This window comes from Lytechinus variegatus, chromosome 1 (assembly GCF_018143015.1).
Source record: "Lytechinus variegatus isolate NC3 chromosome 1, Lvar_3.0, whole genome shotgun sequence".
Taxonomy (NCBI): Eukaryota; Metazoa; Echinodermata; class Echinoidea; order Temnopleuroida; family Toxopneustidae; genus Lytechinus; species Lytechinus variegatus.
Window position 1 is genome coordinate 32,107,070 of NC_054740.1, and position 17,326 is coordinate 32,124,395.

At 37.0% G+C, this 17,326-nt stretch overlaps 1 protein-coding gene across 1 annotated transcript; it reads left to right on the forward strand.

The window, feature by feature from the left end:
• Positions 1-320: 320 nt before the first annotated feature.
• Positions 321-11,876, forward strand: LOC121411513 (NLR family CARD domain-containing protein 4-like). Its single transcript, XM_041604281.1, has 5 exons — positions 321-436; positions 6,325-6,683; positions 7,226-10,009; positions 10,534-10,702; positions 11,212-11,876. The coding sequence occupies exons 2-5, from the start codon at positions 6,395-6,397 to the stop codon at positions 11,294-11,296; spliced, it is 3,327 nt and encodes a 1,108-aa protein (XP_041460215.1). The 5' UTR covers positions 321-436; positions 6,325-6,394; the 3' UTR covers positions 11,297-11,876.
• Positions 11,877-17,326: the final 5,450 nt, after the last annotated feature.

Genomic DNA, 17,326 nt, shown 5'->3' on the forward strand with positions numbered 1-17,326 from the left:
TAATAATGATAATGATAATAATAATGATAATGAAAATAATAATTATAATAGTTACGATAATAATATCGTAATAGACACTCTAGCTATGCTGAAATCGAAACCTTTTTCTTCCTCTTTTTCTCCCTTTCCCCTTTGGGTCGCTGCTTGAAAACTCATTTGGGCAGTAGTCTTCTGTCCTTCCCCCTTTTGACGAAGCCAAAGAAGAAAATGGGAAAGCACGGGGGGGGGGCAGGGGGGTAAAATCGCCCGTTAAGTTCCCTTGCAAAGAGTGGTGAAAGAGTTAAGTAGTCATCATTGCATGACTAATCATTAGGCATTCCTCGTGTCAACAGGTAGTGTTTTTATGACGTCACTATTGTGTCTGTGTGTGGAAGGTCTATACTGGCACTGCATCTGTCATCGGAATTGGGTTTGTTCAAGATATTATTGAGAATAGGTAAGTATCATTTATGTGTAGATTCTACACTAGATTATACTTAAGCACGTAACCTTAATTGTCGTGAATTTGAGCTGATTTGTATTTGAGCTGATTTGTATTTTCCAATTTATGATTAACCTTTGCTTCAAAACACATATCTACACGCTATCGCTGTGAGTACTGTCCTTTATGGGCGTGCGCTCGATCTACTTTCAATCACATGTATGCCGTATATGGTCAGTCAACGTTCATATCATGCCCGATGCAATAATATGGAACATTTTGTTAATCATGTTAATCATGTGTTTACTAAATACATATAGCAGAAAGGATAGCCAGTTTTCTACCGTTCCCAACTTCTGTGGATATTAGACTGCCCTTCAATTCGCAAAGGCACTCCGTTGGTTAGTACTTTATTGTAATACGGAACCATATCAATAGACTATATTTGCATGCGAATTCTTACAATAGCTGTCCCGTTTTCAGTTCCTGCAATAATGAGCTATTGTTAAAGTGTTCGAAGGCGTGCAGGTCTCGGTTGAAAGAGAATGAATCGACGGGTTTACTATGTATAGGCCTATACGTGCTTGATGTATTTGTGAAAAAGCCCCCTTTCGCTCAGGACAAAGTCACTATAACTTATGTTTATTCCGACGAATTTCGAATCGATGCACATAGAACAGCCAAAAAATGACGGCTGCCATAATTGTAATTCTAAAAAAAAATCCTTACATTAATTACGTTTGATTTTATAATGGCCGATATGACAGACAACACAAAACAGCTCACACACGGAGCCCGGAGTAGCATCAATAGATTTTATTTTTTCTCAATGTTGGCAATGAAATATAGAGGAAATTTCCCATCCGTGTAATTGCTATTTAATTTGATTTTGACCTGGTCAGTTTTTACCAACCCCCTCCACTCACACACCCACACACTCCCCTTCAGATTGTAAAAAATAACACTTGAAAATATGAGTCATATGCCATTATAGTCGTTTATTTTGATCAATTCATAAAAAAATATAACAGAGAGGATTATGTTTTGTGATTAACGATCGATCGGATTGGTGTATTTGCTGTATTGAGAAGTACAACTACAGTGGCACTAGCGTATCTATGGGAGGCAGGGGACAGACTGCCCCCCCCCCCCCCCCCGACGAGTCACAACCCATGCAAAGTTCTGTTTTCTTTGCTTCAAAATGGCTGATTTTGTGGACAACTCTCCATTTTGTTTTGTACACAAATTTTCAGATTTTCCTTATTATCTTTCAAATTGCCTCTTGCCTCCTGAGCACAACATATGTCATGGGAAAATATAATCCACACCATATATGTCAAGGTCAGGAGGAGATAATGTGAAATATGTAAAATAAAGGGGGAAATCTGAAAATATGTGTACAAAACAAATGGAGAGTTGTCCACAAAAGCAGCCATTTTGAAGCATGTTTGCCAATTTGAGGATCCACATAGTAAGTACAACAAGACTCTTTAATCGTCCATAACTTGCTTATTTCATAACCGATTTTGATGAAACTTTTTTTAAATTGTTTCTCTCATTTTACTCTTTCCAATAAGATTACTTCTCTTCTTGGGTTTTTGTTTCCTTGATAGCATGTTTGTTATCGTTTAGCTATCTGTGAATTTCACGGCTCCACGCTACATGTATTCAGATCGCTGAACTTTATTTGGTAAAAAATAACATGAATCAGTTTGTCTGTTAAAACCTCCCGGATAAAGCCAAGGCCCACGAAACGGATGTGTTTTTATTTTTCCCTGGCGACTACCGGATAGTAAAATGGATTTGTTCCGGGATAGGTTCTAGGGGCTGATCTAGACCCACCCCTACCTCCCCGGCCAAGACCGAAAATTCTTTTTAGAGTGTAAATGCATAAAAAGATAGTTGAAATAAGTGAAAATTTTTTTGCTCAATGGAAAATATTTAGAAATGGAGTATTTCATGACTCGCTTACGGATAATCTCTTTTTAGCGACAGGTACGCCCGTTGGTTTATTCATCAGAGCAAGTGTCTAAGGATTGACAAAGATTTGTTTCCTTTAGATCCTTCCTTCCTGATTTTCTCCCTCCGCTGCTTTTGGAGATCAGCCCTATGAAGGCAATAGCATGTACGTTAAGGATGAAAAATTTGCATTTATTGAAATGCTATGTTGTCTGATCTATTTCTAGATCTCGAAATGCGTCAAAACTTTGGCTGAAACGATCATCATCACAAATAGCTATTTTAATTGCATATTTACACCAGTGGGGCTCACCCCACCCGTTTTGTAATAAACTTGACGAGTATTTCCCATTCTTTTTTTACATTAAGAATAAAAATAACCCCATTTGTTCTTGATCTACAAACCGTCATATGAATTGACAAAATCATTATTTCTGGAGGAAATCGGAGACCTCGTTCCACGACGGGCATCCCTGTAATTGATAATTGATTTTATACGCAAATTTACACCTTAGACAATAATGAGAAATTACCCTTTTTATTCAAAAACTTGTTTTATAGTAATGTAGTGTGAAACCAAGCACCCGACATCCTGATTTCCTAATACCTGCTGAAATGATATCCTAAATTCATAATGTTGCCTTCATTTCCGGTCATAACCGGACTCTTTTAACAACAATAATTGAGTTATATTCAATCTTTATATTAATATTCAGACTCCAGAGTCAGGTACATAATATTATGACCCCTCCTGTACAAGGAGCACTAGGCTGGCAACAATTACTGTCAGATTTCGATAAGAAATCGTCATACATTTATCTTTCATAGTTTATCATGCTAAAATGTCACAATCCATTTGATGTTCCTAAACGGAGGTACAGTAGCAATTAGTCATCCTAAACTCGCGGTTTGATTAACTGATTATATCCTGAAATGGGAAACGATTATAAACATCGTCAATTTTATGTTGTAGCCTTGTAGGTCTATTCGTAACCAAAAACTGTAAGCTTGAACTTTTTTTAAATGTTTACATTGTGGAGACCATAATGGACGTTTTGCGGTTAACACCATGGCCCGTATGCGCGTTTCCGTTTTACACCCTGGCGAAGGCATTTTCCGGAAAAGTAGCCAAAAAGCGACTAGTGAAGAGTCTACGTCTACGTTTGTTTACATTATCAGCTGGGCGCGCGATCCAAAGTCCGCACCGAAGTAGCACCGAAGTTGATGTCTGTCTTTCCCTCTATCTGTCTATATATCTATCTCTCAAATTCTATCTCTATCTATCTATGCAACTGCAGTATCTATCTATCTAATGATCTTCTCTGCCTCTCTCATTCTTTATCTAACATCTATCTCAAATTCTCTATCTCTATCTATCCATCCATCTGTCTGTCTTTCTCTATTTTCTCTCTCTCTACCTACTTATGTAACTACAGTATCTATCTGTTAATTTGTCGCCCCGGTTTTGTCGCTCTTCTCTCTCATTCTTGATCTATCTGACATCTATCTATCTTTCAAATTCTCCAGCTCTCTCTCTCTTTCCATCTGTCTGTCTTTCTTCTATTTATCTATCTATCTATGAAACTACAGTATCGGTTAATTTGTCTATCTTCTCTGTTTCTCTCATTCTTTATCTATCTAACATCTATTTATCTCTCAAATTCTCTATCTCTTTCCCTCCCTCTATCCATCTGTCTGTCTTTTTCTCTATTTCTCTTTTTCCGTCCATATATCTATAACATATCTCCATCTCTCAAGTTCTCTCCCCCATCCATCTATCTATAGTCTATCTATTTTTGTATACAGTATCTATCTATCTGTTAATTTGTAGATAATCTTCCGTCTCATTCTTTATCTATTTAACATCTATTTATCTCTCAAATTCTCTCTATCTCTCCCTATCTATCTATCCATCTGTCTGTCTTTCTCTATTATCTATCTATTTATCTATCTATTTTTATAACTTCAGTATCTATCTGTTAATTTGTTAATAATCTTCTCTGTCTCTCTCACTTTTAAATCTATTTAACATCTATCTCTCAAATTCTCTATCTATCTCTCTATCCATCTATCTATCCATCTGTCTGTCTTTCTCTATTTCTCTCTATCTATCTATTTTTTTAACCATCTATCTGTTAATTTGTTAATAATCTTCTCTGTCTCTCTCATTCTTTATCTATTTAATATCTATCTCTCTCTCTCTCTATCTATCTATCTATCCATCTGTCTGTCTTTCTCTCATTCTGTCTATCTATCTATTTATCTATCTATTTTTTTAACTAGAGTATCTATCTATCTGTTAATTTGTTAATATTCTTTGTCTCTCTCCCTCTTTATCTATCTAACATCTATCTATCTCTCATCTATCTATCTCTCAAATCCTCTATCTATCTATCTATCTGTCTGTCTTTCTCTATTTCTCTCTCTCTATCTATCTATCTATCTATCTATGTATCTATCTATCTGTTAATTTGTCTATCTTCTCTGTCTCTCTCATTCTTTATCTTTCTATCTATCTAACATCTATCTATCTGTCTCTCAAATTCTCTATCTCTCTCCTTCTCTAGCATCTGTCTGTCTTTTTTCTCTCTTTCTCTTTGTCCGTCCATATTTCTATCTATAACATCTCTCTCTTTCTCTCTCTCCCCCTCTCCCTCTATATATCGACCTCTCTGTCTCTCCCCCTCTCTCTATTTATCTATCTATCCATCCATCTCTCCCTCTTTCTCTCTCTTTCTATCTATCTATCTATCCACCTCTCTCTGTCTCTCTCTCTATTTCTATCTATCTATCTGTCTTACCTGTCTTTCTTGTCTCTATTTATCAGTCTTCTATATCTATCTTTCGGCAGCTTCTAAGTGTATCAATCCATCAAACTTCAATTTGTCTTTCCATTAATATAAGTATCTGTTTATTTTGATTTTGTCTGTCATTCTATTCATTTAGTTAATAATTTATTTTTAGAAAAAAAAACTATCATAAACAACGCGACTGCAAAAGCATGTTCGGACTTCACTCCTGACTGCCGCTCTCTCTGTACATGAAGTGCCGAGGAACTCAGTTACTGCGCAAATTGCATGCGGTGGTGGACTCGCCTGTGTCGCACGCTGCATGCATCTAGCGACGTGTGTAGACTCTTCACTAGTCGCTTTTTGGCTACTTTTCCGGAAAATGCCTTCGCCAGGGTGTAAAACGGAAACGCGCGGCCCGTATTCTGAAGTCAGGTTTAACTTAGACCACGGTCTAACTATGTGCTAAAATTATGGGAAGCCAAAGGTGTCAAAATTTTTATGAAGTTGTATGTTTCTTATGGTTACTGTGCTCTTTCCTGATTAACGATGGTGAAGACAATCATTTATTTATACTTCCTACACAATTATACATGATTTAAGAATCAAATGTGCTTAAATATTATATATTTACTGTTAGTGACTTATGTAACAATTAACAATGTAACAATCCATTCTTAACCATAACTTTAAACCTAAGTTTAAGTTAAACCCGACTTCAAAATAGTCCTGAAAAGGGATGTTTGTTTATCTTTCTTGGTTGTTTGATAGCTCTTATCGACGTTCCGACTAGCGTGTTATGGTCGTAACCAAATGTATTTCTTGCATTATGTTATTATTTTGTTATCTTGTGAAGTATGAAAATCAATTCAATTCAATCACAAATTTCTCATGTGGTCAACCGTCAAAAGCATGTATTGTCCCTGATATGGAAGATAGCGTACCGAAATACCGAGTGATTTTACTTAGTACTACATGTCTTATAATCGCAACCTGCGATATTCATATAGATTTTCCCCTATTCTGCGTTTTGGGGTATAGATAGTGGTATAATGGGTAATTCAATGTGTACCTAGATTCATGTTATTCCACTGATAATGTAAATTTTACAAAGTCAATAATAACTAATCAACCACTTAAATATTTTCGTTTCAGAATTCCCCAATAGATGCCAACCTGATGTCAGCTTTATTTTGACCCTCAGACTCTCCGGGACGTCCTCGGGATGGCGTCAGACAGAGGCAGTGGCGTCACCGAGCTCGAATTGATGAACCTTGCCGAGAAGATCGACGTCAATACCTGGAGAAAGCTTGGACTCTGGTTGGACATTCGGGAAGCGGCTCTTTCCAAATATGAAAGGGAGAACTGGTTTTCGGGTGCTGCCAGCATCGGAACATACAAGATGTTGTGTGACTGGAGAAAGAATTGCCTTGAGATACAGCAAAGAGACAAACTCACCGAAGCACTGCAGAGATGCGAGATTGGACATCTTGCCAAAGAAGTCTTAAAGCAGTGTAAGTATCATTCGTGTTTAGCTATCATCAGCAATTCGTAGAACACTTGTTGGTTTACCACTCTTCTGGTAAGGCATGTTGCCTTAGCCATTGCACGAAATGAATTATAACATATTTTATTTACAGTGAATATGGCTGGTACAAAAAATTTGAATGGTCAATGAAAAAGTATTTTTTTATGTACAGAATCGATATTTACTGTAAAAAGGACTTATCTATCCGCGAGTCACCGTGAAACTGATTTGCTGAAATCACGTACGACTCGCAAATATAACTTGAATCTTACTTTGGCAACTTATCACACCCTCACAAATTCAGGAGCGAAGATAACAAGCCAAGTTTAAATAAATGAGAGTCCATGCAGTTACACTATCCTGTGCGAATCATCATAAGGCGTTGCCCGTCAATAGTGTTTTTCAAAACACATAGGATAGAGATGGATCAAATACGTTTCGTGGTTATTTACTTGATTTCTATAATTATATTTTTGTTCATAAAGTGATGAGAGATATTCGTGATTTGCTTTGTTATTTTTTTCACAGCTCCAAGAGGCCTATATGGACCTGAGATCATTCCAATCAGAGACAAGTTGATATCCTATGCCAAGACGAAGCTTTTAAGGATACCTCTCATTCCATGGGCTAAGAAGCGTTACATTCAAGTTGATTCCATCTTCATCTGTGTACAACTCATTCTTCACATCGTTGGTCCGGATATCCCTGTCCGATGTCCACTGGATTCTTACAATGACATTCTCACCGAGAACATTGCCGAAGAGTCATCGGATTTGCCAAGCAAGCGGTTTATTGTACGTGGCAAAGCCGGAAGTGGAAAGACAACTCTCCTCATCAAGTTACTCTCAGACTGGTGCAAAGAGGTCGCTGGTGCCCTCCTTGCCAAATTCAAGCTTGTGTTCTTTTTGCCAATGCGTAAGCTGACATTCCAGAGTAACCTTGGTGAAGCCATTCTTCAGCATTGTTTGCCTCGAGATGCCAGTATCAGCGCTGGAACGGTGGAACAGATATGCAGAGAGAACTCAAAAGATGTGTGTGTTCTCCTGGATGGATATGACGAGTTTCCTGGGAAAGGTCTCACTGGAGAAGGAGCTGGAAACATTGTCTCCATGCTCCGGAACGATGAGTTTATTGATATACATGTCATAATCACCACTCGTCCTGGAAGATTGGAGGATTTTCTAGAATATGGAGAGTTCAAGCATCTAGAAGTCACAGGTTTCACACAGGAACATGTTCAGGAGTACATTAGTAAAACATTCACTGGTGCGAGGCAACAAATTGGCACTAACCTCTATGCATATCTAGATGGAAACAATCTCCTGGCTGAAGTGTCCTCCGTACCCTTACTCCTATGTGCCTTTTGCCAAGTAGCCAGATGGACCGATGGGATTGAGTTTGGAAAGTTATCCACCTATACGGCCTTATTTCAGACTCTTGTACGATGTTTCTTCGAACATCAGCTTGCTAAACCAAAGGCTGTTGTAAGTCCAGCGTCTTCCCCAGACAAAATAGAGGAGAAACCAATCCCGATAATGACACAGGAGTTCCTCTTTGATCAGCTCGGAAAAGTAGCCCTTTTAGGATTCTTCAGAGATAAGGATGGTGAGTTGTTGTTTAGCGAAGAAGACTTTGATAAGTGCACCAAGTCTCCGAGCGAAGTTATTGATCAGGGATGTACTGCTGGCCTCATTACGAGAGACGATGATGTATCGGCTGATCCTTGGGAGGAGCAGTCCTGTATTCGTAACATCTCATTTGTCTTGAAGACAGTTCAAGAGATGTTTGCCGGTAGGTACTTGGCACGACTGTTTGCACTGGGAGAGAGTGAATTGTTTAGACATTATCTTCATCTTGTGGACTCCGTTCAGAGAATTCTAGATCTGACAAATGTTCTCATGTTTGCATGTGGTCAATCACTTGAGGTAGCAGAGGAAATCATCGTTCACGTTGTAGATCATATTGTCGAAGAGGACAGAGAATCTATACAGAGATTTTGGAGTGGACAACTGCCAATCAATGAATGCAGAAGAGTTCAAGAAAAGATTGAACTGTGTCTAAACTTGAACTACGAGAGTCAATGCCGAGGACAATTCAACAAGCATTTGCAACCAATATTCCACATGATTCGACTATTTTCACCTCCCCAAAGGACAGCAAGGACCCTTGGGTATATGCTGCAACACTCTGTCCCATCCCAAGTAGTCGCTTCCCCAACAAAGAACGGAAGGAGAAGCGAATGTGATTATTTGGTCAGTACCAATGATGATTCCAGCAGATGCCATAATAAGAGTTCTGACGTAGATCAAGGCTCTAATAAATCAGATGAAAAGGAGCATGTGGATGACAGCAGCAATGCCAGGGATGGAATTCTAGCTGTCCGTAGTCTGGAAATAATTCATGTCAACGAAATGTTTGACGATCAATTCAGACAGATTAGAGATTTCTTGCCCAAAGTAAAGAAAGACTTCTTCCAGAATGTCAACAACCTTGCCATGATGGAGACGAACACTTGGTCATCAATCCGAAATAGATTGACAACGAAAAGCCCTGCTGATTTCGAGGATATAGACCATCTTTCAGACAATCAATTTGTAGCTTTTCTACCTGTCAAAGAAGAAATGAAGAAATGGCAGGTAAACGAGATCTATCTCGACGGGATCCTCAATGGTCTCAGGTACTGCCCAGTAGAAACCCTAGTGATAACAGGGATAGCAAGGCGGAGTCAGAAATGGCGGGCTCTCTTTGACGCACTCTCATCACCAGAGTGGAGGAGACTCGTCAAACTCGATCTCAGTCGGAACAATCTCTCCTCAGTACTGATGTCTTTACTCGGTAGGGCACTTGTTGACAAGCCAAACCTCCAACATTTCGACGTGAGCGGGAACGAAATAAAGAAGAGTTTTGTCTCCTTGATTCCTAGTTTGCCTAGTTTGCGTCGGATCTACCTGAACTCTGAGCACATGGAGCCTCAGACCTTGGCAGAGTTTGGAGGGAAGCTGGCTGGCTTGCCAAACATCGAGGTGATTGACCTAAACGACAACCCTCTAGACGATACAGCCGCAGCTGAAGTTGGGGACGCTCTGCAGGGGTGCACGAAACTACAACGACTCCGTCTGGATGTAAGTAAAGTCAGTGAGGGTGGTATCAGTAGAATGGTTGCAAAGATCAAGTTCGTTCCATCCCTTACCCACATTGGACTCTACAAACATCATAACGCAGATGCACTCGTGAAAAGTGTGACGTCATCATTGAACAAGCTACCAAAAATCATGTCGCTGTCATTGACGTGCAGAGAGGATGATGAACTTCGTAAGTGCATTATATTGGTATTCCATTCTTTTTTTTCTTCTTCTTCCCTTTCTTCTATAGTACTACTTCTACTACTTCTTCTTCTCTTCCTTATTCGTTTGACTTTAGTTCATATAGATCGATATTGACAGAGAAACAAAATAATATTGTCGTATATTAATTGTCTATGAAACCTCTAAGTTTTGTTAATCCATTTCCTCGTAGAACAAAGCATCAAGATCCTTGATAATCATTAATGATTTTTTTTCCCTATGGGTCAACAGTGGAAACAATAAGTAATGACTATGACATTTATGATGAAGTATTTGCACACTTGAAAATGTTGCTACAGGTGTATACATATTACAAATCTAATAATATCAAATGTTCGTCCTAAACAAGTAGGAAGTAGAAGATAAGCTCAACAGGTGCAATTTTAATTCTTTGCTCGCAACTCCAAGGGTCATCAGTCATTACTTTCTTCAATTTCAATTGCTCACAGTCAAGAAATGTTGATATATCTTGGTTTTTCCTTTTCCATGTAGCTGAAGACTTACTTTCGGTCCGATTGAGCACTACACAGTCTTTCACAAGAGCCATAACCGCCCTTCCCAAGCTTCAGGTTCTTGAACTGTTCAAGGTTCGTTTGTGCGCTAGAGGTCTAGTTGGACTGCTCGATGCGCTAAGCAGGATGGAAACGCTCCAGGAGTTCAGGTATGTCGATCGTTTACAAAAGAACTACAAGAATAATTTTATCACATAAATAGTTTATTTATATGTTCATATATGAGACATCATCTTATTTGGGAAGTTCTTGCAAGCAGGTCTGAGATCTGCAGAATTAGGCTGGAGTCACTTTATCTGTCATCATGGATAGTTAAGCGGACTGTTGAAATAATTGGAATTTAAGCTATTCATTGTTTCTAATTAAATTATTGTTTTGTACACGATGAAATTATACGCTATGCAGAAACCATTCCAATTTCATAGCCGATGTTCTGAAATATTTGAAATCTGAAAAGGGTTGTACATTTTTTACATCTTGTGGGGTTTTTCATGAATGAAGGTTACTAATGTTTTGTACACCAAAATCAAGAATATGGTTGAACAATGGGTTTGAGAGTTTCTTCTGTCATTTCTGCCTTATTGTTGCTATGCTTTTATCAGCTCCTTTGTCATCTTCATCAGCATTATTTTTGTCTTTATTACGACTACTCTGACAGGGTGGCAGCGGGCTATCTACCTGATGATCAAGAAGCAGAGGAAGCATGCAGGAACGCACAACAAACCTTCCTCAAGGTATACTAGTCATCCATTGTTCCGTGTCAACTGGTCATTAGATTGAATATAAGGAAGTAGCCGATGAAGAAATTATTGAACACTGCAGTCGCGTACTGCTCAGGTTGGATCAAAACATTGATTTCAAATCACGTAGATTTAATCTTGGAAACCAAATTGAGTCGTTGTGTGTATCAGAATAGGAATGATGAGGAAGCCCCGGATTGGGGTCATTTTGTCGCGACGAAATCAACATGGCCGTGCATTTGTTTTAAAGATACATTGATCGTTGATGTACTTAATGTTTCATTCCCTCCTCAAAATTAATGTCCCTCGTCGGCAGCAACAAAACAAATGTAATCTGATAGTCTTCACATCATCTGTGTAAGATCACCTGACATTTTCACTCATCGTTTCCAGGTGAATTTCAATGTATTTTGAAGATATATGTGCAATACGAGGTCCAAAGCAGCCAATTTGGACTTGTTACACAACCCAGCGTTTGTGCGAGCAAAGAGAATTTGACGCGTGGAATGTAATAAAATCGTTTATTGCATCGGACCGACGTGACACCTTTCAGTGCTATTTGTATTTATGCCTCGTAGGACAATGCCTGCTATGTTTAAATGACAATTGCATTCTAGACGGAGTGTAAAAATCAAAACATCGATGTGGCTACTAATATATGTTATTAACATGAAAAGAATAGTTTGTTTTGAACAATTTCTACAGTATATAACAGTTAAACTGTAAACTTACGCTACAATTCCGCCTAACATTGCCTAATAGACCAGTTCGTAGTTACTTCATGGACAATTTTGGTCAAATGACCTTTCATTTCTTTCATCATTTACCGTGTTTACACTTAATCGGCTTTTGCATCGGCTTTTTCATAGCGTGTAAACGCGATTAATTTGTATCGGCTCGTGGTTCAAAACCGGCAATTTGCACACTTCAAAGCAAGATACTATGTAGTCATGCATTATATAGCAGGATAAAGAAATTGAATTAGATGACTAGAATTATAGCACACCAATGAACATTCTATGAAGGTATTTATTGCATTTCTAATTTAAATGCGTATTATATTGTGCTGTACAATGTAATTGACAAACTGTGAAATACCAGTCGTTCGTCGACGCATTGTTGTTGATTTTTGTGGATGTAAATGAAAAACACAATTCAAAAGAATAATAATCAAGACATCAAAGTTGGTGCTTATCTCATTATATTTTAAACCATCATGTCACTTTAGAACCAATGACCTTCCTCTGATCATGCGCAGAGTTGAACTACGAACTGGCTTATTCCTACGTAGCCCCACCCCCACCAAAAACAGAAATAGAGAGAAAGATTCTCACCCTGTCCTTTTTTATTCTGTATTCAATAATTCAATTATACTGATTTGATAAAAATGTTTGCAACTAAATATTTTTCAATTTAAACAAAATCTTATGAATCGTTTGAAAGAGTGTTTAACCCAAAATCATTGGTTATCTATTCGTTTTCACCTTCGAATCCATGTTTCAAGAGACTGGAAAATGCCTTGCGCCTACTTGGGCCTAATGCAATACTGGATGTTGCAATTCTTCGGGACAAAAATTGACAATTCTATATTTCTGTCATCATCATTGTGCTGATTTATTAAATACAATTATTCCTTTGTAAATGCACAATACATCGAACATCCCGATTGATCGTTTCTTTCATATGATCGATCGAATTAGATTCCGATTTAACATTATTTGAAATATAATTTTTAAGAAATATTCGAAGTTTAATGGGTATAGTGATAACTCGGCTTTATTGATTAAAGACAAAAAATATCACAATCTAGAGACACCACAGAGTAGGGGAATAATGGGCGATCGGCCCTTCTGGCTCTAAGCCCCGTTGCAAAAAGTTACTTTAATAGCAACTTTGTCGTCCAATGATATCTTCCATGGAATTCTTGAATTTTATTGGATGTTGAGCATCGTAACCATTGTAGTTATCATTAGATGACAAAATTACCATAGTAGTAATCTATATGCAACGGGAACGTGGACGAATGAAACCATTCAATCAGCATTACTTTGATGCAGGTTGTGCTTTAAGAAACGGCGTTTTCTGTTCATCCAAGTTTTTTAAAAAATCACAAAGGCAAATTTGTAAATCATATTTGATAAAGCTCTTTCTCATTATGATGTATATTAATCCACTGCTTATCTATTACGATCAAATAGTAAGCATTTATGTGTACACTTTTTTGACACGTATCTTTCACAACTGCTTCCGAAGGTACCGATATTCCATTCCGTGGAAGTAATACTTGTGATAATTATATATCGTATTGAATTTAAATGTATATCATCACCGACACTGGAGTCTCTTCCACCTAAACCACTTTCCCTACCTCAATCTCTCCACTTTTTGTACCCCCCCCCCTCTCTCTCCCTTTTACTTGCCATAAATTATCTTCATTTCCCTCCATCCCCCTTTCTCACTCTTTCACTAAGCGCTATTTATTTAATCTTTCTCTGCATGCAGTGAAATACAATTTTGATCCATTACATGGTGATGATATAATCTGATGATAATTTTAACGCGATTCGATTAATGTGAAATTTCCAGTTATTTGTAGAACTGAGAACACCTTCAAATAGTACATTTCTCTACCTCTCATAGTTCATTTTAATGGCTGAAATTATTTATCATCCCTTTCTTTTAAGTTATGTTATAACCTTCCTCAGGTTGGTAGATATATGAACTTAGATGGGTTTTATTCTAACAGACTATTGTCTCGTTTGAACTAAAGTAGCCAAATCTGTTTTGATAAATTGTTTCCGACTTATTGAACATTAATTTATTACATTCTGTGGATACGAAAAATGGCAGTAAAACAATCAGGAAGCCGTTGTTTTAAGAACCTACGATTATGTTAATTTTGCCGTTATGATAGATTCCATAGAAACAGGACTCGGCCAATGAAAGACAATGTTACCATGGTAGGTAATGACAAAATCACCACAAACTTACGTCTTTATGAAACATGTTCTGATGTCATCTTATTAATATTATTTATAACTTGAATCCAAACCATGGTTTATATTATGGTGATATTTCATGCAGAACCTAGCAAATACGGGGTGAAGAAGTGTTTCATGAAATCGAAAGTAATTCTTACATCCTTGGGCATTCTTTGTATTTCTGTCACTTCTCAATCATGATTTGATGAACATTGTTTTTTAAGGGGTGTATTTTCAGCAACTTCAATATATACGTATATTTAAAAATTAACCTATTTTATATTGATACGAATTTAGTCTTTTATATGTTCCATTTTCTACCTTTGGTCAATGCATTTTAAAACATTGACGAGTCTACGAATGTATGAAATTATTTGTCAAATTATGAAAGTGTGATATTGAAGCAATGTAAGGAGAATATGGACTGGTACACAACAGATTTTTGTTTATTTATTGGTTTTCAATTTTCACTTTTTTCTCTTCTGTTATTTTGTTTAAATAAACAAATATTTCCATTCGATGTGGATTAATCTTCCTCAAACTTTAAATTCATCGTTTAACCTCCACGTAAGTCTCATTTCTCTCATGAGGTTGGTACGAGCGGATTCAAGTGGAATCTATTCCTATTTGAGCCACCAAAATATGAGAAGTGTGTGTTTTTCTCTTCTCCTCTATATATTGCTCTCGCAAGTTCACAAATAAAATATCCATCATAATATCATTTACCTGTAATCTTGATACTTGTTGGGTTGTACTTTATCTAGATCTAATATGAAGTGAGGAGTGGTTTAATGGGGCCTTAATCAAATACTTTCAGACGGAATTACTGTGCAACATTCAGGTGTAACATTATGACATCTTCATACATGGTTAACTTATTTAAGTATGGTACACTGAAATATTGTATATCACTTGCATTGAATTAATTGATCAGGATAATTGCAATGTCTGCACTGTCATGTGCCTTCTTCTTAAATCATAAAGATTTTTTTCTCTCAATCCCTCTCTCTCTCCCTCTACTGCATATATATTATATCTTATTTTCTCGTTCTCTTTCTCCCTCTCTTCCTCTTTCTATGTTTCTCTTTATTTTTCTTACCGGTTTTCTTCATAACCCTCACTTGTAAATCCTTCTCGTTTTCCTTTTCATAATTTTATATAAATGGTGAGTTGTATCATGATTTTTTTTATAATGAGCTTAAACTCAACCAAGCTCATAAAGAGTGTTGAATATATATACATTTTTGTTGCCTATGTTTAAAAGATATAAAGATAAAGTATGTCTTCAAGTACAGGATGTACATGTATATGATCAATGTGTGCTTTCGATCTTTTGATAGTTCAATAAAAATATATTCATATGATTAAAAAATCACATTTTATGTTTATTGTTTCTAGGCTTCTTATTGTCTATGTACCGTCACTCTCCTCTCCACTCTCTCTCACTTCTCACTTTCTCTCTCTCTCTCTCACACACACAACCCTAACATCCCCACATATTTTCTCCAGCCTCACCTCGACTCTCACTCTCTCTCTCACTTTTTTTCTCCCTCTCTCTCACACACACACAAACCCCCAAACACCCCCACACATTTTCCCCAGCCCCACCTCGACACTCTCTATCCCCCTCTCTCTCTCTTAATCACATCAAGTTTAATGACCTTTAAATCATGATTACGAACGGCTATACGCACAAATTACTATTGGAAATAAATATCCCTTTTAAGCAGATGAAATTTATAGAATATAAATAAAGGTAAAATGCTCACCTGGTTAGTTTGAGGAATTGTGCATCCACTTTCTATTTGATGAAAATAAACATTTGAATATTTTTCATATGAGCATCCTGCACTGAAATCTATTTGAATTCATGTAGAAGATGGAAGTTAAAACAACACTTAAAAAACAGACCCATGGGTATTTACAACAATGTTATGACACCAGAGTCTCTATAATTCTGATGTTAAAAAAAATATAATTTTCTCCTCCAGTAAATTATAAGCAAATTTCGTCAGAATTGCAATACCGTATACGAATTTAGTTTTGAGCTGAGCTGATTCTGATGTTTCCAAGTAAATACTTTCAGGAGAAAAATAACAACTCTGTAATTTTGCATCTTATATATCGAATTTGCTTACCCCACATTTGCTGTCGATATAAATGTTTTAAAGCGAAAATATCAGTAAGAACTTCTCGAGGGGAACGTAGATAAGATATTTATTCGTCTTCCTTTCTGCACATACATTTTATCTTACAAGTGTGATTTCACATTCTACAAATGAAAATCAATTAACCATAAATCATTGTTACTTAGAAAAAAGAAACACAGCAAATAACTAATTACGTATTGAGAGAAAGACAAGGAGAACCCAAATGGGAAAAGATGGGCAAATATATCATTCTTAAGATTTATAATTGAACTAATAGTTATTACTCCTTTGTTATTTGGGAAGACTTTTTGCCCAAATGCTTCTCAATTCTATCTTATCGAATTATTGAAAATAATGCAGTTTGTTTAGTGTCAACAACGATATATCAAATGAGAATTATATACATTGCCGCTTAAAATGAGAATACGTTTCGTGCTCATAACTTTCTTTGGCACCAAATTCACATGAAATAGCCATAAAATTGTTCTTATTAACTTGCAGTAGAAATTTCCACAAAATACAAGCTTATTTTGCTTCGCCTTCTCCTAAAAGGAAGAAGATCATAATTTGGAAGGGGGTGGTGAATCATTGGCATCCAGAGAATTTTAATCGGAAACTGTCGATTTGGATGGATGATAGCACCGTCACGTATCATTCATTGAGATTTAGTAATAAAAGATGAAGTACCCTTTATTGAAAAATAATGAAGCGCTTTCACAGACCCGTTCTCTTGAAGCAAAATGAGATGATCATTATTTTAAGCAAAAGACGCGATGGTTTTACGACAATGCTGACATGATTGATACGATGTCATCAACACCGGTTGAATAAGATATGGTTTTTACCCTGAGACATCCCCCGTGTGTACAGGGATAGATGGGGAGGGGATAGGCTCCGCCTTC

Bases quoted from the DNA above. Each gene is read 5' to 3' on its own strand.
- LOC121411513 (XM_041604281.1), top strand. From the start codon at position 6,395: ATGGCGTCAGACAGAGGCAGTGGCGTCACCGAGCTCGAATTGATGAAC. The intron at 10,010-10,533 runs GTAAGTGCATTA...TTTTCCATGTAG, and splicing joins CAGAGAGGATGATGAACTTC to CTGAAGACTTACTTTCGGTC. The intron at 10,703-11,211 runs GTATGTCGATCG...CTACTCTGACAG, and splicing joins GAAACGCTCCAGGAGTTCAG to GGTGGCAGCGGGCTATCTAC.